Consider the following 26,026-nt stretch of genomic DNA (forward strand, 5'->3'; position numbering starts at 1 on the left):
CAACGCAGCCAAAAATAAATACATTTATAAAAAAAAAAAAAAGAAATAGTACTCGGACAACTGTACATTCCCATGCCAAAGGATGAATTCGGACAATACCTCATACCACGTACAAAAATCAACTCAAAAGGGTTAAGAGCTAAAACTGTAAATTATTTAGAAGAAAAGATAAGTGTGGGGGCTTCCCTGGTGGCGCAGTGGTTGAGAGTCCGCCTGCCGATGCAGGGGACACGGGTTCGCGCCCCAGTCCGGGAAGATCCCACATGCCGCCAAGCAGCTGGGCCCGTGAGCCATAGCCACTGAGCCTGTGCGTCTGGAGCCTGTGCTCCGCAACAGGAGAGGCCGCAACAGTGAGAGGTCCACGTACCACAAAAAAAAAAAAAAAAAGATAGGTGTGAATCAATAACAAATAATAACAATAAAATATTATAGTTTCTCTTTATTGAGCAATTACTTTATGCTGGTCTCCCTAACAAGCTCTTTGCGTATGTAATCTTAAGTTTAAAGGAGATACACCCAACTTCACCCTAACTCACCATTTCTGTGTCCCACTCACCATACATCAGCCCTAAGCCTAGCTTAAATATATAGCTTAAATGAGTAAAAATTAGCTTCAAATGCTTACTTCTAAATTTAAAGTTGTATGTATGAATATTGCTATTTCTCCATTTTTCACTGTTTTTTCAAGTCATCAAAGTTGCACGTGACATAAAAGGGAAGGGTGAGTGACAAGGTACAAAACGGCACATTAGCCATTCATTTCTTTACATTATTATTTTCTATTCCATTAATGTCAAGTTCTTTTTTTTTTTTTTTTTTTTGTAATGAAGAGGTCATTTTAATTCAGGACAGAGGAAAAATGCAACTTAAAACATACCGAGAGCAAAGCCTTACTGTTGGAACCAGGTGTCAGAGAGGATGAGTATATTTAAACAGCAAGGTTGGCTATTTTGAGATAAAAATAAGTAACAGGGAGTCAACAAATAACCTTCCCCATTCTGAAACTGTAAAACTGATGCTCTGAAACTGCTCCACCACCAGCAGGAGATAAGTGGTGAAGTTTCTGTGATTAGAAGACAAATGTTTGCAAGCTTGCATGAATCAGCATTTTTCTAGGGAAAAGATCCACAACCCTCTTCAGATGGACAACACATGGCAGACGCCCAATTAATGTTTGTTGAAAGTATAAATGAAGGGGCTCTACAGCAAGTAAGAGCCAGTGCACAACCCAAAACTGCTTCCTTGGTTCCATTTTTCATCACTTTCAAACTCCAGAATCATTCCAGGAGTGTCTTGAGCTGTCTGTTGCAACAACTTTCTAAAACTGTTTTTCTGAACAAAATATTACAAAGGGTCTTACCAAGATTAGAGAATCCATCCTGAAGGGCCCATAATCGAGCCCAAGGGGCAGGGACAGGCTCCTCGGGTTCTTGGTCCTCGGGAATAGAATAGAGTTCCTGCGTGGACACTGTGTCCAAGGAGCTCAGCGTACCCGAGCTGGAGTGAGAGGACTGGCTGGACGTGGGCACAGTGCTGGTGGAGGAGCTGGACGTGCCCTGGGACTGTGAAGAGGAGCCGTGTGGCTGTGAGGAGGGACCGTGGGACTGCGAGAAGCCACCTTGGGACTGCGGGGAGGCACTGCCATGGGGCTGATGACACTCTGCATCTGTCTCCCGAGACATCACCACCTCAAAAATAAGTGTCCAACAGTAAGGTGAATTTCAAAGAACAAGACATCGTAAAGGTCAAGAGTAAAGGATAGGTATATTACAACAGCCAAAAAAAAAAAAAAAATCCAGGATACGCATGCTCTGCAAAAATTAAAATTCTAACAGTTTAGACCTATCATTCTTCTGGGCTGAGCTTTTCATCACATCATTTTCACCTGATAAGTTTTTGTGTGACAGCCACAACCACAGAGGACAGAAACAAAGAAATTATTTGAAGGCTGTAAATAAGTAAAAAGCAATGAAACTGAATTGGGGAGGGGGAGAGACTCATAACAGCTTACACTCATCCAATTTTTTTAAATTAAAAATAGAACCTAAAAATGTAGTCGTTAATACAATCAACACTATACTTAAACTTCATATGTATTTTTGAAAAAGAAAGGGAAGAGTCAGGTGGCTTGGCATAGACTAAAAGAAACTCTACAGAAATTTGCTGCATCACCCCAGGGGTGGCTATTTTATATATAAAATGTCACTGATGCCCCCTCTCCCCCAAACCAGCTCCTGGAGGGTAGGACCTAAGTTCATTCTAGATTCCTTGACTCCAAACTAAGAGCTGGGCCACTTAAAGAGGCGTAACACAAAGACTGCTCTAAACAACTCCACCTATCCCTTTGTGATTCTAATTAACTAGGGGGCTCATCTTTTCAGCATCCTAAATGGCCTCCCAGCCCAACAGAAGCCTGAAGAAAACCATGATGAGACACAGACCATAACAGAAGTTCCCACCCCAGCTTTAGAATTCATTTGATGGACAGTTAAACTCCAATAACAGAACCTACAGTAAAGTCAAAGTAACTTTCAATCCCTAACTTTAAATCCCTAATCTGATTTTTTTTAAAAAAAGCGCTTTCTCTCCTGAATCCCACACTCAGGCTACCCCTCAAGGAGAATATAGCAAACATGACTCACACTGATTATTGCATTTACACAGCTTTCCAGATGCAAAGGTCCTGATGAGTTTTCCTGAAAGCACACCAGGGAGGTAGGTGTTGCCAGAGCTAGGTCCGCCACTTCAGGACCTGCTGCTCTAATACCACCTCAGCCGAGCTGTGTCCTCCTGCAGCTTCTTGAGCAAGACTTCTCTGCCCTGAAAACTGGCAAAAGACAGTGTGTCAAAAGGTAGCTGCTATCATCGTTCATGACAAGAAGGGTCCACCAGACCAGGACTACATTGGCCTCTGCCATGAGGAAAAAGTATAGTGGAGAGGTTATAAGCAAACAGATCTGGAGTCGAGTCAGATGTCTAAGTCAACTCTTTGCACGACCTTTACGTAGATCGCAACCTCTCTGAACCCAGAAAAGTAGATAGAGCTTGCGAATCAAATGAGATGATGCATCAACGTTCCTCCCCCCACCCCTCGGTAATGCTTCATAATTGGGAATTCCAGGCCCAAAGAATCTGAAAGCAGGAAAAGGCCTTACAAGTGCAACACAATTTTTTTTTTTCCAATAGAGAAACTGATTCCCAAGGAAGACTGGTGCCCTCCTACCCTCCCCTCGCCACCCCATCCCCCACACTTCCTTAGGAACACTCGCAGAGCATCTTCCTACACAAGTCGGTGTGTTTCCAGTTCCTGCAGCGCCTTGCAGCTAAGAATGGGTTCTCAGTCAGCATTTTCCAGATTGAACCTAAATATGGAAATAATTACTAACACCTATAAAACTCTCTACAGAGCAACTTCGCTCTCATTTTGAAGGGGACAACTTTGTTCTTTCTTATCCTTTACGTCTGGGCCAGTTTCAGCTTTAAAGTTACAAGGGAAGTGACCTTCACCTCGAAATTTATCTACAAAGAAGGAAGAGAGTCGCCCACGCATTCCTCTCCCCCTTCCCAAGCTCAAACACAGTACAAAACGGAAGCTCGGGAAATTCAGCTCGCAAAAAGACCCTGAGGACAGGATTCGAACCCCTCAATACCCAAGAAAAGTTCCCACTGTAACTCACCGCAAGCCCACCTAGAACCGCACACTCAGAGCAGCCGTAGCCAGCGGAGTGGCGCTAAACCCGCTGATACAAACTCCACCCTCAGCCAATCAAAACACCCCTCCGGCCCCACCGGACCAATGACAAACAGCGGATGTGGCGGCCCACATAGCCTCAATGCTTCCTGGGAGTTGTAGTTTAAAACGCAGAGCGGGACTCAGAATCCAGGTTTCCCCCGGGTAGTCCCGCCCCCTCAGCTTCCCGGCCAATCAGCAGCACCAGTCTGGTTGACCACTTTCTCTCCCCCACAGGTGACCGCGGGGAGGCCGGCCGCCGGCCAGATGTGGTGCGGAAGGACCAGGGCCTTGCTCCGGGTGTCGGGGTTATGGCCGACAGGGGTGCTAAGGAGGAGACCGCTAAACTGCAGTGCGGCGTCACTGGCGGGAAGCAACTCCCCCCGGTGTTGGAACTGCGGCGGCCTAGGGGGCCCCTTGCGGGGGGACCGGTTCTTCTGCCCTCAGTGCCGCGCGCTGCAGCCACCTGACCCCACTCGAGACTACTTCAGCCTCATGGACTGGTACGGGAGGCCGTTTCGGGAAATGCGTCGGGGAGTGCGAGATGGAGGGCGGGTCAGACTAAGGGAGAAGGTGGGACCAGTTACATGGGTGGGCGGAGCCCTAGAGAACTGGGGCTGGGGGTGGGGCCTGGGAGAAGGTGGGTGAGATGTGTCGGGAGAGGAAATCGAGGGGCCGGACTGAGCGGCGAAGCTTTGTGGGATGGTGACGAGAGTGGAGCGTGGACTGGTGGGGCGAGGAGTGTGATTAGGGGAAATTGAGGTTTGGAGCCTGCAATGGAGGGAGACTTGAGGGGCGGGATCTGAGAGAAGGAAGTTCAGAGGTGGGGCCTGAGGGAAGGGTGCTTGCGCGGCCCTTGGCGGATGGAGTCTTGAGGAATAGGTTCAGAGGTTTAAAGTTGGGTTGAGACTTTTAAGAAAGAAATAATGAGGTGTTATCCAAAATGAGAGAGTAAGAGCAAAGAAAAACTTAATGCTGTGGGCAGAGTCTAAGGGAAAAGTGAGAATTGGAAGGTCTGAGAAATAGATGTTTTTTCTGTTTACCTCCGAAGGTTGAGGAGCTTGGAGAGGTGGTGAAGTTTGGGCGAAGCTAAACTAATAAGATAGGGCACGCTCTGGGAATAGAAAGCGAAGAGGATTCGATTAAAATAAAGTGAGAGGTAAAGATGAAGGGACCTGGGCCTTAGAAAAATAGAGTGGGATTCAGGAATGCCTCTTCCCCTTAACTCTGGGCTCTGGCCCCACCAGTCACTGAGCACTTATGAAGGGCTGCAGTAACACTGCTCTTTACGTTGTTCAAGCACGCCAATCTTGTTCCCACTTCAAGGCCTTTGCATGTTCCCTGTGCCTGAATGACTCTTTCCTGTGATCTTCAATTACTCCTCATCATCATTCAGGTCTCAGCTCAAATGTCATCTCTTTGTCCACCACATCTACCATTCTCTGATCCTATTCTGTTTTCCTTTGCAGTACCTACCACTTTTTGAAATAGCTTTGTCTATATGTTTATTGCGTCATCCCCCATGAGAACAGGAACCAGGCCCATACTATACAAATCTATAAACATTTGATGCGTGAATTTCATCTCCTGATTTCCTTCCAGCAACCGCTCCTTCAGAGTTGACACTGCGAAGCTCCAGCATAGGTACCAGCAACTACAGCGTCTTATCCACCCAGATTTCTTCAGCCAGAGGTCTCAGGTAGCCTATTGGCCACCCATAATCACACCCAAGCACGTGTGTACCCTGGGTGGGTGGCAGTGTCCTTATGGTTATGTGATTATCAGGGACAGAGCTGGACAGCCAGCTTCACCCTGAGGCAGCCTGACCCCAGCCATCCAGACGCTGGACCTGTCTTACACTCAGAGCTTTTACCTGATTTCCCAGCAGAATTAGAACCCATCACCTGAAAATAAAAACAGCTTATCCCATACCAGTTCTCCTTTGGTCACTTCCTTATGTGCTTGCCCTTCAGTATTTTATGAAACAGTTTGTGAATGTAAGATGGCCTATTTGCGTGGTAATATGACTATCTTCATTTCCACTTACAGACTGAAAAGGATTTCTCAGAGAAGCATTCGACCCTTGTTAATGATGCCTATAAGACCCTTCTGGCCCCCCTGAGCAGGGGACTATACCTTGTAAGGTGATTTTCCCACCCTTCTATCATGACAGCCTGGTCCCATTGCTCTGTAGGACAGCTGCTCCCCTGTGTTCAACAGAAGAGTGCTTGAGACCTGAGCTAATCTAGGGACCCAACAATAATTAACCTCAAAGATACTATTACATGAGTATAGTTTTCTCTGAGTATCTCTGTAAATCTTACTTGCCCAATTGCCTCTTTTTTTTTTTTTTTTACCATTTTCTATAAATTTCAAGGATTAGATGGTGCTGGCTTTTAGGGAAGAGTAATTTTTGGTTTTTTGTGGGGGAGAAGTGAGCACCTTAGAATTTTAGGATTTAACAGAATTTTTACAAATATCTAATTCAACCTCCTTCCACTTTTTCCCAAGTGGAAGAATGACTCCCCCAGGGTCACATAGTTCCAGGTAGCAGAGAGTGATCCCATCCCAGCACTCCTATCTCAGTCTAACTTTCCAGCACCCTACCCTCACACTTGCACTATTGGGACAGTTCAAGTTTTCCCTGTGAGTGGCATTCTGTTCTGAATGGTGAGGAGGATTTATGACTCTGGCCATAGTTTCTTGAATTAAACTTATTTTCCCTGCTTTATGCCCCAATAGCTAAAGCTCTGTGGAGTAGAGATTCCCGAAGGGACAGATTATGAAATGGACAGTCAATTCCTCATGGAAATAATGGAAATCAATGAAAAACTTGCAGAAGCTCAAGGTGAAACTGCCATGAAAGAGATGGAATCTATTGTCAGAGGTAAAAGATAAAATACCACCGACTGCATTTTATTGCTATTTTGAGTACATGTAGGGGCTAAGTGAAAAATGGATATAAAGAGTACATATTGGCCTTCATAATGATTCAGGGAATTTTTTTTTCTTGATTACGCTGAAACCCATTTTGTCTAGAGGTTAGACTTGCAAAATTCCTAATTCTCTGGCAGGCGGGCTTAAACCAAGAATGTAATAGTATTTTGCAGATTGCTGTGCTCCTTCCCACCCATGACATCCTTTGGATAATAATATTATCTCCGACAAGAAAAACAGGCCTCAGAAGTTCATGGGAATGCCCAAGGTCACACAGCAGATATAGCAGAGCAAAGATTGAAACCTTGATCTTATGATCTCATATTGCTTTACTTTCCACTTTATTCCATAGTGTATCAGTCAGGGTTCTCCAGAGAAACAGAATCAGTAGTGTATGTCTATGTGGAAAGAGAGAGAGAAATTTATTTTAAGGAATGGCTCATGTGATTATGAGAGCTAGCAAGTTCAAAATATGTAGATAGACTAGCAGGCTGGAAACTCAGGCAGGACTTCTATGTTAGTCATGAGACAGAATTCCTTCTTCAGGAAACCTCAGTTTTTGCTTACTACCTTCAACTGATTGGATGAGGCCCACCCATGTTATCAAAGATAATCTCCTTAAAGTCAACTGACTGTAAATGTTACTCACATCTACAGAATACCTTCACAGCAACATCTAGACTAGTGTTTGACCAAACAATTGGGCACCACAGCCTAAACAAGTTGGCACATAAAATTAACCATGCCATATAGAAAAGGCTCCAGGTTTCTCATTCAAATTGTATGCAGATATGAACTTTCACAAATGTTATGGCATGCCTACTGTATCAGGCACTGTACAAGACACTGAGGATACAGCAGTGAACAAGAAAGACATGGCCTGGACCTTCTTGGAGTTTATATATTCCAACTCAGTGTGTCCCAAGTGGAAGTCATGAGCATGTCTCTTCTGCTCCTCTGCTGATGTTCCCTTTCTAAGTGAATGACGCTCTGTGGTTGTACAAGTCCAAAACACCGAGGAGGTGTCCTTCACAACTTATTCTCCCTTACCCCCATAAACAGTCCATCACCAAGTCTTGAAAAGCTGACCTTCTAAATGTGTCTCAGATCCGTGTATACATTTTTCACTGCCACCACCCTGTCCCAAGCTACCATTCTCTCTCACCCGGACAACTGGAGTAACTCCACACTGGTCCGTCTCTACCTTCAATCTGATATATTCCTACACTGTCACATATGTGATCTTTTTGAAACCCAAATCTAATCATAGCACCCTTGGCCTTGCTTAAAAACTTAAAGTGGCTCCCCGCCCCCCGCCTCAGGTTAAAGAGACCTGCATGGCTTGGCCTCTGCTTCCTCCCATTTGCTCCTTCCACTCCGGCCACACAGATTGCTTCCAGTTCTTCATCTGTACCTTGTACCTCCCTACCCAGGGCATTTGCACATGCTGTTTCTTCTGCCCGAAACCCTCTTCTCCTCTACCCCATCTATTTAACTCTTCCTCCTTCAGATCTGGGGGCAGTCCTCACTTCCTCAGAGAATCCGCAGAGGACCTCTCTGTCTATGCCTTTTGGTTGTGGGTACCCATCCTTTGTAGGACTAATCACTGGTTTATGTGAGATTACTGGACCAATATCAGCCTCCCCTACTAGACCAGAAGTTCTACAGAGGCAGAAATTGTGTCTTCTTTTTGCTTCCCTCACATCCTTAGCACATGCAGTAGTACTTGGAGTATAATAGGGGCTCAGTAAATATTTGTCAAGTGAGTGAATAAATAACAAAGAAGTTAAAAGAAGTAAAATAGAAGTTGTGGTGGGGGAGCTGTCAGCTAGGGTTGTACCAGCAACATTAGGGCTGGGTGGTGTTGGGAAAAGAGAAACTCAGGATTTTTCGTCAAAAGACCCAGCTGCACGGCTTTGGAAGGCAGAGGTTCATGAAGCTCTGGGTGAGGTGGACTTGGGTTCAGTCCCAACACTGCCACTGACCTTTTGTGTGACCTTCAGTAAAGTGACTTCACCCCTCTGAGCTTCAGTTTCCTCATCTGTAAAATGGAGATAATATTAGTACTGGTTGTTGCAACGATTAAGTTAAAGCATGTAAAACACTTGACACAGTGCCTGGCCCGTGGTAAGTTCCCAATGAATGGTGGGGGTTATTTCTAGCTCTATAGTTAACATCTGGTTTTGAGCAGGTCACTGACCTTCATTTAGAGTAATTCCTAAATTTCATTTTACCTGCTAAGGCCCAGGTAATGTGAACGTTCAAGCGCATGAGCTAGATAGTTTTGGGGTCAGGACTTTAGAGCCTCCAGACTCCTAATCCAGTGTTCTTTTGTTAACACCACGTTGCTACCTGAGAAGCGAGTTTCCAACCACTGGACCAGAAGTCAGGTGACTTGGGTCACTCACTCACCAACCATGTGACCATATACGTTCTCCCAGTACCTGTCATTGCTTACCATGGGGATATAATGTATTTGAAAGTGCTTTGAAAGCAGGCACCATATAAATGATTGATACTGTTGGTATCTGGAAAAGGCACTTATCATACAATTTTCTTATGAGGAAACAATAAAAATGTGAGGTAGCTGCTGCTTTACTTCATCTGGCATCTTCTCCCTTAAGGTGGTACAATATGATCGAAATGTTTCATTTTCCTGAGAGGCTGTATAATTTGCTAGTAGTTGCCTGACACACTCTAATGCCCTGCTGATAGGCAAGTCCCGCTTGTTAATTTTCTCCTAGCTGAAATCTGGAAGACTCAGAGTGCTTGGTGGAGATAATCTAAGGCACTTCCTTGTCTTTTTTTTTTTTTTTTTTTTAATGCTTCTACAGCCATTTTATGAGCTTTGGTGATTGCCCCTCAGACCTTTCATGGATAGAAAAACAGTGTAACTAGGATCAGCCAGAGCTGCACTAAGCAGGAGCTGCCATCATGGAACTGTAGAGACAGAGGTTATGAGGCCTTACCCTTGAACCCAAACTCCCTGCTATGTTGTGTTCACAACAAGATGACAAAGCGTTGTCTTCATGTTATGAGTCTATTTAAGTAGAAAAATTAAGATAATGTTTTTCTTTTTCAGCTAAACAGAAAGAATTGGCTGACAATGTGAGCAGAGCTTTTGAAAGAGGTACTTCCTTCATTTCTTGACTTTCTTAAATATGGAAAGAAATTGTAAGCACTGAGGTATAACCATCCATTCAATAAGTAGCTATTATATGCCCATCCTATGACAGGTACATGGGAGCTATGAAATATAGATGAGTCTACATTTCTGCCTTCAAGGATTCACAGTCTTGCTAGAGAAACAAGGGGTGTGCCAAAACCAGTGATATGCCCATTGAAGATGAGATGAGAGAAAGTGCTCCCATTCCCCTTTAGCAAGTAGGAGAAGATAAGGTGAGGGATGTGGGCTGAAGCCAACACAGGCAGACTCTGAGGGCAAGGCTGCACAGTCAACATTTGGCAAAGCCCACACACCCCTTTCTTCTGCAAAGCCCAGGAGGAGAATCCCATGGCCGAGCTGTGCCCAGATTGCAAATAGGGCATGTCCATCCTTGTCCCCACTGCTCCTGGCTCTCAGGCTAAAAAGACTAGATCTATTTCTAGCTATTTTTAAGCAAGAACAGCCTTTCTTTCCATCCTGACTTGTGCCACTCCTTAAATAGGAGATTAATAGCCCTTTGGCTTAGGGATCGTTTGACTACAGAAAGGAGAATGCAACTCATACTAACCCAGATAAAAGGAGGTTACTCTAAGGAATCAGGGGTGTCTCTCAGAATCCAAAGTCCCTGAGATGAGCATAGTATTGTGTGATAAGAGCTTTTCTAGAACAAGACCTGGGAACCAGAAAGCAGTCTGGAACCAAGACTGTGGTCCTGAACTTGGTGGCCTAGCTGGCCACTCCATCCTTCTCCCCACCGCTATACACCAGTTCCGTCTGCTTCCTTATTGGTGTACAGTGCTCCAAACTGGCCTCCCCCACTGGATGACTCGTCAGTCCTCCTTGGTCTATTACCTCATAAGAACAGGGCCTTTTACCGTCTGACTAGAATCTTCTAGATCCAATCTAGATTCCTGGGAGGGGGGATTTGATTGCCCCAGTTTGAGTCAGATGTCCCCTCCAGTCCGATCACTGAGGGCCAAGGAGATAAGCTTGCACAGTGTACTGCCTACTTTGTAGGGACTGTAGGAGTTTATTCTGAGAAGCAGGCAGAAGGTGGCGGGGAGGGAGGGGTGTCTCTAAAAAGATGGGGAGGAATATAGATTAATAGCAGAATGGACAGGAACGTGGCCCAACGTATCTGCCGAAATCCATGTCCCCAGCCTACTGGTTAAGATGGTCAGATTATGTTCCACCAAGGCCCACCCCCAGCTCCTGTTATACCTTTGTGGGCGTTTATTTTTTTAATTATAAAATGCAATTTCTTAAAGAATGAATAGTACGTAAGTACAATGGAAGAATAACAACAGAAGAAACACCCATGTCCCCACCACTCAGGTTAAGAAATAGAAAAAAGGCGCTCAACATCACTAATCATTAGGGAAACGAAAATCAAAAACCACAGTGAGATACCACCTCACACCTATAAAGATGGATGCTATTAAAAAAAAAAGAAAATAGCAAATGTGGGCAAGGATGTAGAGACCTTTGTGCACTGCTGGTGGGAATGTAAAATAGTGCACCCACTATGGAAAACAGTATGGCAGTTCCTCAGAAAATTAAAAATAGAATTACGGTGCAATCCAGCACTTCCGCTTCTGGGTGTTGACAGCAGGAACTCAGAGAGATGCACTGTCACAGATAAACAAAGCCAGATACTAGTTAACGTGGTAAGGACAGATTTGCATCAGTAATAACTATGGTGATAGGGAAAGGAGTCCAGCGTGAACTGAACTCAATGTCGATTTGTACAGAGGCAACTGGGCATTTTAAAGGGAGAATGAGGGAGTAGGGCGGGGGTGCAGAGGGGCTCAGTAGAATTGGGGAAGTGAAATATGACAAAAAGCGGGAAGAAGGAGTTGGTCCTATGAAACCCATCTGGGTTTGTTAATTGGCCCTTAGGGAAGTTAGGCTCCCACCCTCGCACAGAGCCTGGAGACAGGGGCCCTATCATCAGGTGTTGACTAGAACAAACAGCAAGAAAGAGACAGAAGAGACCTTCTTTCCTCTGAACGACATAAGTCCATTTCTCACTCAATCGTCTTTTGTTTATGAAGGACTAGCTGAGCCATCTGTTGAGGCCTGATAGTAGAGGATATTTGGGGGATGACGTGAGCAAATGTGCATTTAATGAGGAGCATCTCTATGGAAACGAAAAGGAAAACAAAGGTCAATGTCTGGAGCCGACTATAACCCCAGTTTCTGAGTCCAGAGGGCAGCCACCTGAGAAGACACTGACCACTTAAGTGTCTTTAGGTGGTGGCATGAGGACAGCAGAGGCAATCTGACGCATCTCCTGGCTTGTAGTTTGAATGTTTGTGGTGATGGCAGAGACATCAGCATCACAGTCATGGTTATTCCCCAGAGCACAGTGTAGAAGGTGCGCGCTTTCTGAGTGGCCCGTGTACCAGCAGCTCCAGGCACAAATGTTGCCTGTGATTTGTTGTGATGAGTTCTTTGAACTTTCTATCAAGTCCTCCAGCTTCAGCTTGCAGGACTTTCCCAGATCCTGGAGGAAAGGGGCAGCTATAAGACAGCCTGAGTCCCACTGAGGATCTGGGCAGTCAGGTTTTAGTTCTTAGTGACAGTAAGTCAGGAGGGAGGGAGGAACATTGGAAACATTGGTTTGGAAAGTTGTAGCCAGATGTTGAAAGAAACTAGAAGAATTGAGGATTTGCTGAGGGCCAACAAAATGTGTAAGGATCCAGTTCAGTTTACAAGTAGATAATAAAACCTCAAAGACAATGAACAGGACGGGATCCTGATAACTCGCAAGGTTGTGTTATTCTTTTCCACTGAAACATAAAATTTCTCTCCACAATCACCCCCTTTTTTTAATCAAAGATAAAGTAACTTTGTTCTTGTTTACAAAATAAATTTAGTTTCATGAAATTTGGCCTGATTATTTATTAAGTGCAGCAAGAATGGTAACTGACCATAAAGGCCTTTTTAAGTTTTCCTAATGGAACTTTTTACAGGCATAACTGGTTTTATTGCACTTTGCAGATACTGCATTTTTTACAAATTGAAGGTTTGTAGCACTCCTGTGTTTTCAGATGATGGTTAGCATTTTTCCGCAATAAAATATTTTTAATTAAGGTATGTACATTGTTTCTTTAGACATAATGCTGTTGTGCACTTAATAGACTATAGTACAGTATCAATATTTATATTCACTGGGAAACCAAAAAATTTGTGTGACTTGCTTTATTTCAACATTCGCTTTGTTGCAGTGGTCTGGAACCCAGCCCCCAGTATCTCTGAGGTCTGCCTGTATCTCAGATTAGAATCTGCCTGGAATCTCAGATTAGATTTGAAAAACCTCTCTGCTAGGAAGTCAAGCCAAGATTTCTCCATCAGAATTCTTCACCTGCATTACCTATAGTTTCAGGTGAATTCCTCTCTTCCCAACGTCCCCCAAATATTCTAAGATTCATGGGCCTGCCGAGTGCCCTTAATCACCTGTAAGGCTGGGAACCCTGTAAACCAGATACCAGGCCAGTTTTTGCAACAGGGCTTTGAAAGCATTATCTCTATAAAATCAACCTTATTTCCTTAAAATTGATGACTTTATGCATCATTTTCAAATATGACATTCCCTTCAAAGCCTTATTTTTAATTATGTCCTATCACAAAGAGGACAGATTCTTACTGAAGCTATGCAAATAACTATATTGCCGTGAAAACAAGAATACTCAATAATAGTTTCTAACTTTTTGAGGGATCAGGCAGGGAGAAGAAGAAGTTTTAATTTTGTTTACAAAAGTGTATAATTTACTAGATTGTTAATGAGTCATAGATAGCTTACGAGAAAAGGAAAGGGGATTTCCTCATATTAGAAAATAGAACATTTAAAAGCCAGCAATAGTTTGAATAAAAAATTATAATCAACTTATCAGTTTACTCAATCCTATGTAGTTAATTTTGTTCTGCTTGATCTTGGGTTAGCAGTTTCATGAACCCATCGGCTTTTTCATTAGCGTTTTGGAAATCCTGACTTAGTCGACTGATTTGAACTCAGTAATGTAAGCAATGCCATCAGAAACCTGTACCACACAGTACCTGGTACAGTACCTGTTTATTGATCACAAGTACTCTGGCTTACAGCTGGTTGCAAGAGCTTTTAGGAAAGCATCAGAGTAAGGTAACAACCCTCCGTGGATAGCAAAAGACTTAAAATGGCCATAGTTAAAGATCTGATGAGAGGTTATTATAAAAATAACACAAAGGAAATCTGGTTGTTTCTGTGACATATCACATTTTAAAATAATAACTGGGGGCTTCCCTGGTGGCGCAGTGGTTGAGAGTCCGCCTGCCGATGCAGGGGACATGGGTTTATGCCCCGGTCCGGGAAGATCCCACATGCCGCGGAGCGGCTGGGCCCATGAGCCATGGCCGCTGGGCCTGCACGTCCGGAGCCTGTGCTCCGCAACGGGAGAGGCCACAGCAGTGAGAGGCCCGCATAATGCAAAAAAAAAAAAAAAAAAAAAAGTATGCTTGCATTATATTTAATGTTAACAACTCTGAAGACATATCCATTTTATTAAACCAAGAACATCACACTAGTTTTATTTACCAAAGATTTACCCAAATTACATGAAATTGAAAACATTTGAGTTGGTTCTTATATTTCTGGAAGTTTTAGGAAGATTTCATTTATGTAAGTACTAATTTCTCTCTAAGCAAATTAGGATACAGTTCCTTCAAAGGATTTTATAAATTAATTTCATAATACCATCTGAAGGTAGGGAAATATATGTTTATGTATATGTATAGATACATAAATGTACAGACAGATGCAAATAGATCTTACAGTTTTCGTTAAAAAATTCTGCCATAAGTCAGGCACAAATAAGATAATATAAAACTCACTTTATGTGAGGTGGTGGATGTTAACTAAACTTTTTGTGGTAATCATTTTGCAATATGTACATATATCAAATCATGTTATACACCTAAAACTAATTTGACTTTATGTCAATTATATCTCAGTAAAACTGGGAAATTAAAGAAAAAAATTTAAACTCTAGTTTATATGGGTAGTTCTCATTTCTGCTCTATTTTATATATTTATCTGAATTGAGTTTCTGGCAGATGGAGCATGTTTTAAAGGTTGCCTGCTCAATGTGAGTTGTAGAGGTTTTTTTAAGGTTTTTTTGGTTTGGTTGTTTTTTTGTTTTGGGGCGGGGTTTATATATAATGATATATAATCTTATGGAGTCTGTGGACTAAATATCTGTTTCCAGTTAGCTTTTTTTTTCTTTTCAGCTTCAGGTGGTTGCTTTTGGAGGTACCTGAGTCCTTGCAAGCCCCTAATGGGGACAGGAAGCCCAAAAGTCCAGTGCTTGTAGGGAGTTGGGGGGCGGGAGTGGGAAGGGAAAGGTCTGGTAGGATGGACAGAGGGACTGAGGAGGTAGGGGCTCGAAGGAGGGCATATCAAAGGATGCGAGGGAGTGGAAGGGAATATGGAAGGTGGTGAGAGGAGGGAAGAGGAGGCGAGAGGTCTTAAAGGAGTCAGTGTGGGGAATCTTAAGTTTCCCAAAGAAGCCAGAGAAGTTCCAATTTTTCCTAAGTACAGGTAGACCATGGAGATACTGCGGGTTTGATTCCAGACCACCACAAGAAAGTAAATATTGCAGTAAAACAAGTCACATGAATTTTTTTTTATTTCCCTGCATGTCAAAGTTATGTTTACACTAATTGTAGTCTATTAAGTATGCAGTAGCATTATGTCTAATAAAACCAATTAATTAAAAAATACTTTATTGCTAAAAATTGCTAACCATTCTCTGAACCTTCAGTGAGTCATAATCTTTTAGCCGTGGCAACATCAAAGATCACTGATCACAGATCACCAGAACAAATATAATAATAATGAAAAAGTTTGAAAAATTGGGAGAATTACCAAAGTCTGACACAGGGACACGAAGTGAGCAAATGCTGTTGGGAAAATGTTATACATAGACTTGCTCGACGCAGGGTTGCCACAAACCTTCAATTTGTAAAAAACGCAGTATCTGCAAAGCGTGATAAAACAAGATCTGCCTATAAAATCACAGCAGCAAGAAAAGAGGTAGACCAAGCACCATGGTGACACACAGTCAGTAGAAGTTCAAGAAGGAGGTTTCAGAGGACTGACAAGTTCCCATGGGAGGAGCAGGGTCAAATAGAGCGTAGAGGCCTCTCAAGGAGCCAGGAAAAAGAAAATGTCCAGCCCAGGAGTAAATCCCTACTCAAAACGAGGAGCCGGGGCTTCCCTGGTGGCGCAGTGGTTGAGAGTCCGCCTGCCGATGCAGGGGACACGGGTTCATGCCCCGGTCCGGGAAGATCCCACATGCCGCGGAGCGGCTGGGCTTATGAGCCATGGCCACTGAGCCTGCACGTCCGGAGCCTGTGCTCTGCAACAGGAGAGGCCACGACAGTGAGAGGCCCGCGTACCACAAAAAAAAAAAAAACAAGGAGCCGGAAAGAATTCCAGCCTGGAGCTACCTTTCAAAAGAAGGCTGGGACTCTATCCTTCTGAGAGGATACTCAGAATCGTGAGAATCCAAATCTGTCCTCACCGTGCTTCAACAGAGGTGTGTCTGCAGAATTTGAGCAGGAGTCAGACTCACCCCAGGTTCCCAAACGAGCAGGTGGGCCGGAGAGGAGACCAAGGTCTCTATGCTCACTGAAAAGTCCAGCTGTTGTGTCTGAGGGCCTGATGGTGTTTCCAGTCTAGATCCAAGTCACGGCACTAGATTACTGTCAAAGATAAACAAAGCCAGACGTTAGTTAAAGTGCTAAGGATAGGTTCTAATCAGTAATAACCATTGCAGTAGGGGAATAGTCCAGCATGAACTGAACTCAGCTTTGATGTGTGACTGGGCATTTTAAAGGGAGAATGAAGGAGTGGGGCAGTGGGGGGTGGGGGTGGCGCACAGGGCCAAGGAAGTGAAAATGTACAAAAAGTGGGAAGCAGGAGTTGGACCATGTGAAACCCATCTGGGTTTGCTAACGGGCACTTCTTGAAGTTAGGTTCCTACCCTCCCACAGACCCTGGGAGACAGGGGCCCTAGCTTCGGGTGTAAACTGTGATAAATTCTTTTGGCAGCCCTGTGTTCTCAGGCAGGCATTTTAAGGTGGGGCTGGGGTCATCCTAGGGATGCCGCCTTTGAGCTGTAAGTAACTATGTTATTGTTTTTTCGAGTCCCTATAGGCCAAGGTGGAGGGCTAGTCAAGAAGAGGGCTCAGAGGAGCCTGGCTAGAGTTTGGTGAAGGAGATAATTTTTGTCAGCACCAACGTTCATAGAATTTTTCATAATAGCTAACAGGTGAAAGCAACCTAACTGTCCATCAACTGATGAATGGATAAACAAAATGTGGTCTATCCATACAAGGGAATATTATACAGCCTTTAAAATGAAGGAAATTCTGATGCATGCTACAACATGGATGAACCTTGAGGATATTATGCTAAGTGAAGTAAGCTAGTCACAAAAAGATAAACACTGTATGATTTCACTTACATGAGGTCCCTAGAGCAGTCAAATTCTTAGAGACAGAAAGTAGAATGGTGGTTGCCAGGGACAAAGGGGAGTGGGGAATAGCAAGTTTATTGTTTCATATGTAGAGTTTCAGTTTTGTGAATGTACTTAATGCCACTGAGTTCTACACTTTAAAATGGTCACAATGTGGGCTTCCCTGGTGGCACAGTGGTTGAGAGTCCGCCTGCCGATGCAGGGGACACGAGTTCGTGCCCTGGTCCGGGAAGATCCCACATACCGCGGAGCGGCTGGGCCCGTGAGCCATGGCCGCTGAGCCTGTGCGTCCGGAGCCTGTGCTCCGCAAGGGGAGAGGCCACAACAGTGAGAGGCCTGCGTAACGAAAAAAAAAAAAAAAAGGTCACAATGGTAAATTTATGTCATGTATATTTTATCATAATTAAAAGAATATTTATAAATACAAAAAAATAATCATGAAATAAAGAAATAAAACATGACCACTGCCTTCAAGCCCCTGGTAGGCCCTTTGTAATTGCATTCCCCTTCCATGGTAGCAACTATTCTCCTGAATTTTTGTACTAACCATTCCCTTGCTTTTCTTGGTAGTTTTAACCATATATGAATATAACGGTGTATTATTTTATTACACATAAATCTAAGTCAGGGTTTCTCAACCTTGGCACTACCAACATTTGGGGCCAGATAATTCTTTGTCGTGGGGGGCTGTCCTGTACACTGTAGGCTGTTTGGCAGCACCTCTGGCCTCTGCCCACTAGATGTCAGTGCCACCTCCCCAGGGTGACAACCAAAACCGTCTCCAGACATTGCCAAACATCCCCACAGGCGAGAAATCACCTGCAGTCAAGAACCACGGGTCTAAGGGCATCTCTCCAGAACCTACGAGCCTCCTGGGGGCAGCTCTGTATCGCAGCACCTGGCACAGAGGAAGCACCAGGTGCTTCCACATCCTCGTCAGGGTTAGACCACCGTGTATGACAGGGGAAAACTCTTAAAACACAACTTAGTTATTGGGTATTGTCCTGAAGAAGAAGAGCAGCTTCTCATTTAAACTCTGAATCCTGTGAAGAAGCATGCTTTTGCTCCCTTTGATTAAGCCCTTTATCCCCTGAACAATCCAGATGTTTTCTCTTTCTCAAATCTACTGAGTAATTGATCAGCCTTCCAGAGCCCAGGGCTTAGCTTTGATCCAGCTGCCTTGGATAATAGAGTGATTTTATTCTTGCTTGAAATGAAGCCTCGCATTAATGTCTCTCTTTATTTCAGATGATTTTGAAAAAGCCAAGGAACTTTTAACAAAGATGAGATACTTTTCAAACGTTGAAGAAAAGATTAAGTTAAAGAAGATTCCCCTCTAATTGTTGCTAATTTTAAAGTTTTAAAAATAAAGTTCTTACCTATTTCTTTTCTGGACTCTGCTGATTCAGAGTAGAGGTGTTTCAACCGCTTTGACCATCTTTCTTTTCTTTCTTTCTTTTTTTTTGGCTATGTTGGGTCTTCGTTGCTGTGCGCAGGCTTTTCTCTAGTTGCGGTGAGCAGGGTCTACTCTTCTTTGGCGGTGCGTGGGCTTCTCATTGTCGTGGCTTCTCTTGTTGCGGAGCATGGGCTCTAGGCACGCAGGCTCAGTAGTTGTGGCTTGCGGGCTCTAGAGCTCAGGCTCAGTAGTTGTGGCACACAGGCTTAGTTGCTCTGCAGCATGCGGGATCTTCCCGGGCCAGGGCTTGAACCCGTGTCCCTTGCATTGGCAGGCAGATTCTTAACCACTGCGCCACCAGGGAAGCCCGCTTTGACCATCTTAATTAAACCTGTGGCTCAAGCATTAGTGGACTGCAAAGCTTGTCATGTCAGCAGAAGCACAGCCCAGCCAGGGTTTGAGTGATCGGTTCTTCATGGGATACTTGATATACCACGTTCCTCATCTAGGCCTGTGGATGAGGAGTTGGAAATAAGGCCAACTTGAGGCCCTCGAGGGGAAGGGAGTTTTTCTGTAAAGGGCCAGTAGTAAATATTTTAGACTTTGTGGGCCATACCGCCTCTGTTGCAAATAAACTCTGCCCTTGTAGCACGTTATTTACTAAGCAGGCAGTAGGCTAGATTTGACATGGGTTTGCCACCCTCTGCTGTAGAACCACATTTTCCTTCCAATGGCATGACGTTCACAAATAGATAGTCTTGTTAGTGTGTCCTTCAAGGAATTCTGTTTGGCAACCGTGCAAAGCTGCCTAAGGGTCTCTTTGGTCTACACTTAAATACATAAATGCATTTTATCTACATGAAATATAGATAATATTATCAAGAATTAGTCTGGGAACTTCCCTGGTGGTCCATTGGTTAAGAATCTGCCCACCAATGCAGGGGGCACGGGTTCGATCCCTGGTCAGGGAACTAAGATCCCACAAGCCATGGGGCAACTAAGCCCACGTGCCGCAATGAAAGGTTCCACGTGCCTGCAACTAAGACCCAATGCAGCCAAAAATAAAAGTTAGTTTTAAAAAGTTAGTAACTTTTTTAAAAAAATGAATTAGTCTGGTGTTAAACACTAACCACATGTTCAGCTCCACCTTGGTGGAGTGGAGCATTTTTAATTTATCTCTGAACAGCTGCTCTCCTGTCACCAGAAGCAGCTTCCCTTCCCTTTTTGACTCTTCAGAAATTCAGTTTACATTCTTGATTCATTTCCAGAAGAAAAAAAAAATTTTTTAAGTCTCTGGATCAAGGAAGATTAAAATAGAAAATTCGGATTAAAAATTCTGAGAAACAGCCTTCAAATTCTTAGAGAAAATTGCTTGTTTATAAGTGAAAAAATTCAGGGTTCTGAACCAAGGTTTAAATACTACTCCTAGAGCTTTGCATCCTCCCTTGTCATTGTCTAAGAATTTATATCTTGTGAATCCTGATCCAGTTATACTCAGTTAACATTTCAGGATTTATGGATCTTCTGAAGGCAGATGAACCACAGCAGCTGTCTGGCTTAATGGTACTGGGGAATATCAGTACAATCTCCAGCCCCCTCACAATTTACAAGAAGAGCAAGTTAACTTGTCTGAACACACACACAGAGTCCTTTAAGTAAATAATTACAAAGCAAGCAAATGTCCTGATTAGTTTGGGTGCTTCTGAAAAGAAGGAGAAAATGAAAGTAGTGTTTGAAATATGCCTGTAGACAATCTTCCATCCTTCGGAACAAAGATCAAAACCGAAACAATCTGACCACAAAAAGAAATCAGATAAACAAATTTGCTTCAAACAACTTCTTTGGAGGAACTTCAAAGAAACTTTCCCTTACCTGTTGCCATCAGCTGAAAGGCCACTGGACCTCCCAGCAAACCATTTCTTTTATTTTTCTTTTTTTTTTTTGGCTGCACAGCACAGCATGTGGGATCTTAGTTGCTAGACCAGGGATCAAACCCATGCCCCTTGCATTGGAAGCACGGAGTCTTAACCACTGGACCGCCAAGGAAGTCCTGAGCAAACATTTCTGATTGGGGGAATAAATTAAAAAGACTTTATTTCTGGGCTTCCCTGGTGGCGCAAGTGGTTGAGAGTCCGCCTGCCAATGCAGGGGACACGGGTTCATGCCCCGGTCCGGGAAGATCCCACATGCCGCGGAGCGGCTAGGCCCGTGAGCCATGGCCGCTGAGCCTGCACGTCCGGAGCCTGTGCTCCGCAACGGGAGAGGCCACAGCAGTGAGAGGCCCGCGTACCACAAAAAAAAAAAAAAAGACTTTATTTCTGAGACATGGCTTCTGAGGCAGTGGAATTACTTATTTTTCCCCTCTCTTCCAAATTCTTTCCCTTTTAATCTAAACTCCAAGTTTAGCTGGACTTCTAAATCCAGGAACCCTTTCAAGTGTTCCCTGACAAAGCCCTATGGGAGAGATGCTTCTAGACCTCTGAAAGGTTAGCAGCCCTATTTGGGTTAAAGTTTCTGACTGAGTGAAGGAAATTAAGCACCCACCTCCTAACCCCACATCGTTCTTAATATGGCATCAGAACAAGTCGGAAGTTTTGACTAATTTGTGACTGCTCCAGTGTCAAATAGGCCTGGTGTTATGGACTGAATGTGTCCCCCCGCAAAATCCATATGTTGAATACCTAACCTCCAGTGTGGCTGTATTTGGAGATGGTGCCTCTAGGGAAGTAATTAAGGATAAATGAGGTTGTAAACATGAAGCCCTGGTTTTATAGATTAGTGTCCTTATAAGAAAAGACACCCTTGCTCAGTCTTCCCACACTCATGCACCAGGGAAAGGCCCTTTGAGAAAGCCAGGGAGACACCTACCATCTACAAACCAGGAAGAGACCCCTCAACGGATAGTGAAACTGACCCTGACAGCACCTTGATCTTGGACTTCCAGCCTCCAGACTGTGAGAAAATTTCTGTTGTTTAAGACACCCAATCTGTGGTATTTTGTTACGGCAGCCTGAGCAGACTAATACACCTGGGGTTTTTTGTTTATTTGTTTGTTTATTTAATTTATTTTATTTTTGGCTGCGTTGGGTCTTCATTGCTGCACACAGGCTTTTCTCTGGTTGCAGTGAGTGGGGGCTACTCGTCGTTGCAGTGCACAGGCTTCTCATTACGGTGGCTTCTCTTGTTGCGGAGCACGGGCTCTAGGTGTGTGGGCTTCAGTAGTTGTGGCATGCAGACTCCGTAGTTGTGTGCACAGGCTTAGTTGCTTCGCGGCATGTGGGATATTTCTGGACCAGGGCTCAAACCTGTGTCCCCTGCATTGGCAGGTGGATTCTTAACCAGGGAAGCCCCTACACTTGGTTTTGAATTACAGCTCTGCCACTAATCTGCTGTAAGTCCATGATTGTGCTAAGCTTCATTTCCTCATCTTTAAAGTGGTGATAATAATAATAGTAACACACAGGGTCATTGTGAAGATTAAATGGAATAAATTATGCAAATTGTTTAGCCCTGTGCATGGCACATAAGCACTCAAATGTGATTTTTTAAATGGTAATGACTACTTTTGTTTTTATTTTGGCAACAAAGTCATGCCTTTCACTGCAGAGTAAATATTCTCCTTTCAACAAAGTTTCAAGCACCTACTTTGTGTAAAAGAATGCTCTAACCTGAGAGAGTAACACAGAACAGTGAGATGCTCCCTGTCTATTTGGGGAGAAGACTTTTACACCAATAACCAAAACAATGATAAAAGTTCCCATTTGCTGTGCACTAACTGTGCCAGGCACTATGGGCAGTACTTTGCATGATTCCATCAAAGTAAACCCAATTCCACCAAAGTAAACCCAATTCTTCATTTTACAGATGAAGAAGCAAGCTCCCAGAAGGTAAGAGAGTCAAGAGCAGGGGTTCAAACCCAGGCCTTGTCTGCAAAGCCTCTGCTCTTAGGGAGGCTGAACCGGCCAAGATTAAGTACCAGCCAAGGGGACTAAACAATCTTTACAAGAGGGGCCATTTACCAGGGCCTGATCCATGCCAAGCCAAAGCAGGATTTGATCCAAGTCTCTGTTTCCAAAGTTTGCACATACAGCTTCACTGGGCACAGGGAAAGATCACTCCCAGGTGTGGTAACCAGGGAAGAAGTCTTCAGGGAAGAGGGGAAGTGGCATCTAGACAAGCAGAGAGAGACTGTCAGGTGTCCCCAAGACCACCCCCAATTTCAACGACTCAAGGGGAGAACCCACAGGACTCGGTACATTGTCCTACTCATGGCTATGATTTATTACAGCAACAGGATACAAAGTTAAATCAACAAAGAGAAAAGGCACATGGGGTGAAGTCTGACGGAAACCAGGCACAATCTTCCAAGGCTCCTTTCCCTAGTGGAATCACAGAGAACACACTTAATTCCCCGGCAACAAGTTGTGACAACACGTGTGAAAATGCTGTCTGCAAGGGAAGCTCGTTAGAAACTCAGTACCCAGAGTTTTTCTTTGGTGCTGGTCACATAAACACTCTTTGTCTAGCATGTGCCAAAATTCCAGACTCCAAGAAAGAAAACAGGTATTCAGCATAAATTACATTGTTTGTACAAACAATTTAGGCAGAGTGAGCCACTCTTAACAGTTCTGGAAATAGGGAAACCCTCCCCAAATCCAAGTTCCCAGACACCAGCCAAGGGCCAACCTTGTAAGCAGGACTTTATAAGGATGTGCTATCTTGGGGCTGCTGGGTTAACTCTTTTCTGCACAGAAGTCAAGGGGCGGTCCTGTCACAGTTGAGGGAATTATATAACAAGTAATCTGTAATCAGAGAGGAAAGCACCTCCGTTGCAAAAGGGCTTTTTCCTGTCTCCGTGGCCTCCACCAGGCAAAGAGAAAGATGCTGCTGAGTGGACAAAGCAGTCATGCCACATAGTGTGTTCAGCAGCAAGTGACAAATAGCTGCAGCAGACTCAGACCGAAAGCTTTGCTTTGACAAAGAATTCCTTTGGTCCTGTCACTTTTGATAACATGTTGGATATATCAGATGTGGCCAGATGAAAAAATAAAGAGAAGACACCATCTTTTCCTTTCTAGGAATCACTGTTGGGAGGCAAGAGAGACTCAGCAGAGTTCAGAGGGGTGAGGGCTCCAGGGAGGAAACACACACGGGTGATGGTGGCGGAAGTGGCTGCTATCAGAGAGGGGTGAGGTCTTTGAAGAATTGCGAGCACACGCCCCATCTCAAAGCTGGGGAAGAGGCGGGAGATGCTACTCAACCCTGGTAATGGCTGCCATGGCGAGATTCAGATGTGTTGACAATCTCTGGATTGTTTCAAGAGAAGCTGGAACTGGGATTTTAACAGGAAATTTCCCAGGGGCTGCCCATGGAAACACCAAGCAAGAAAGAGCTAAGTCAGCTGGGGAAAGGAGAGAGGTGAGAAAGGGCTGCAGAGGAAGTCATATGAGAGCAGTAGGGTAAAAAATGAGACAGTTCACCCAGTGAACCAAGGAAGGAAGAAGTTAGGTTACAAATTATATTTGTGATACTTCAGATTTCAGAGAATCAGACAGAATTGGTTTTTGTATCTGGTAGTTCCTCTCACTGTATGACCTTGAGCAGTTAAGTTCTCTAGGTTTCATTTTTCTCATCTGTAAGACAAGGATAACCATAGCACCAACCTCAATCATGACGAAGTACAGATATGACATTGGGAGGGAAGAGAATATAAAATAATGCACACAGAGTGCTCAGCACAAGGCCTGGCAGTACACTCAGCAAATATTAATGGGAAGCATAGAATGAGATGGGGGCAGAGAGGAGGGGTCCCTAACCTTGACCAGTGAGCTAGATCTTGAAGGATTAGAGGCATTTGCATTTTCAAGTAGGTTAGCAGGAGAAATGGCATGCATGCAAGTAAAGAAGAATCTTACTGCAACAGGGTGAGGGTGGGAGTGGGAAGGGGTAGAGATGCTGTTGAGAAGGAGGCAGCCAGATCAGGAGAAGCAGTGTAGACATTGGAGTAAAGGAGACCCATCTGGGGACTTCGGTAGAGTTGAGAGCTGATGGTTCCTTAACGAAGGCAGCATTATGGTAAGGGGACAGTGAGGGGACAGATACAACAGCATTCTAGGAGATGGGACCATTAGGACTTGGCAGCTAATAGGGCTCTGATGAGGGCTGAGTTAAGGGGACTCAAGTGTCTGGTGTGAGCACTGGGGGGGATGGAGAGGCCTTGACCCAGGAAGAGGGGCTGCAGCTTGCGGTGGGGGAGTGCTGAGCTCCACTTTGGCAGGTTGTATTTGTGACCTTGGAACTTCCTGTAGATGTTCGATAGGCACCTGGAGGATGGCTTGCAGCTGAGGAAGACTGTCTAGGCAGGAGACATAGATCTGGTGGGTGGGCATTTAATAAGCACGTTACACTGCGCTTCTCACTGAATCCTCAAATGGGCCCTTTCAGGCAAGAACTATCATCCCCATTTCATGGATGGAGAAACTAAGGCTTTGAAGAGCAGAGTAGCTCTTCCAAGTTCACATAGTAGTAGTTTGGGGGAAAATCAAACTCGGGTCACTAACTTCAGAAAATGGGCAGCTGGTACACAGTGTAGGTTTGGGAGATGAAAAAGTTCTGAAGGTGGATGGTGGTGATGGTTGCACAACACGAATGTGCTTAATGCCACTGAATTATGCACTTAAAATTGTACACTTAAAAAGGGTCAAAATGGTAAATTTTATATTGTATATATTTTACCACAATGAAAAAAAAAGAAAGAAGGAAAATGTGGTCCTGACCACCAATTATATTGCAAGTGTTGGCTGAGGAGCCATCATTTCCCTCTATGCTGTTTTTATAATGTTTGCTTTCATCCCTATGATAATATTTTCTATTTTGTCTGGCTTCCTTAGTTTCAAATTCTCAGAGGAGAGGAAACCTCACTATAACACCTATGGATCTCTTAGTCACAAGAGTTACCAAATTCCCTAGGAAATTTGGTATATATTAGGTATACATATATATATTAGAACATACCAGTAACAAGCAAGGTAGTTTGTAACACACACTGACCTAAGCCAACTCGCTTATGCATAACTATAGGGTTCCTTTCAGTAAGTGTCAGAAACCACCAAGACTATGAGATAGGTGAGGTTGGCTATTCCCCCACTACCTTTCTACTGGGTTTGTTTTTTTAAAAAGTTGCATTGAGGGCTTCCCTGGTGGCGCAGTGGTTGAGAGTCCGCCTGCCGATGCAGGGGACATGGGTTTGTGCCCTGGTCCGGGAAGTCCCACATGCCGTG

The 26,026-nt window shown here is 44.1% G+C and overlaps 2 protein-coding genes across 10 annotated transcripts in view; one reads left to right on the forward strand and one right to left on the reverse strand.

The window, feature by feature from the left end:
* CHEK2 (checkpoint kinase 2) overlaps positions 1–3,733 on the reverse strand; it is a 42,083-nt gene extending 38,350 nt beyond the window's left edge. For 3 of the 4 annotated variants that reach the window (XR_014017366.1, XM_081252937.1, XM_081252939.1), the window contains exons 1-4: positions 3,678–3,733; positions 3,285–3,362; positions 2,643–2,827; positions 1,361–1,688 (exon numbers count right to left, since the gene is read on the reverse strand). Coding sequence is in view for 3 of the 4 variants with exons in the window: in XM_081252937.1 (XP_081109063.1) it covers positions 1,361–1,682 (322 nt within the window). In the remaining variant the exon portion in view is untranslated. The remainder of the gene's footprint in view (positions 1–1,360; positions 1,689–2,642; positions 2,828–3,284; positions 3,363–3,677) is intronic. The other variant, XM_081252938.1, reaches the window with a different exon arrangement.
* Positions 3,734–3,888: 155 nt separating this feature from the next.
* The window catches only part of HSCB (HscB mitochondrial iron-sulfur cluster cochaperone), a 40,759-nt gene continuing 18,621 nt past the window's right edge, over positions 3,889–26,026 (forward strand). Inside the window, exons 1-6 of one of the 6 annotated variants that reach the window (XM_081252942.1) lie at positions 3,889–4,233; positions 5,333–5,429; positions 5,780–5,869; positions 6,473–6,617; positions 9,750–9,797; positions 18,599–18,745. In XM_081252942.1, coding sequence (XP_081109068.1) covers positions 3,998–4,233; positions 5,333–5,429; positions 5,780–5,869; positions 6,473–6,617; positions 9,750–9,797; positions 18,599–18,690 — 708 coding nt within the window. In that variant the 5' untranslated portion in view covers positions 3,889–3,997 and the 3' untranslated portion in view covers positions 18,691–18,745. Of the gene's footprint in view, positions 4,234–4,386; positions 4,493–5,332; positions 5,430–5,779; positions 5,875–6,472; positions 6,618–9,749; positions 9,798–18,598; positions 18,746–26,026 lie in introns of those variants that run through there. The other 5 variants (XM_081252943.1, XM_081252944.1, XM_081252947.1 and 2 more) reach the window with 5 other exon arrangements.

This window comes from Mesoplodon bidens, assembly GCF_964165515.1.
Source record: "Mesoplodon bidens genome assembly, chromosome: 13".
Lineage (NCBI taxonomy): Eukaryota > Metazoa > Chordata > Mammalia > Artiodactyla > Ziphiidae > Mesoplodon > Mesoplodon bidens.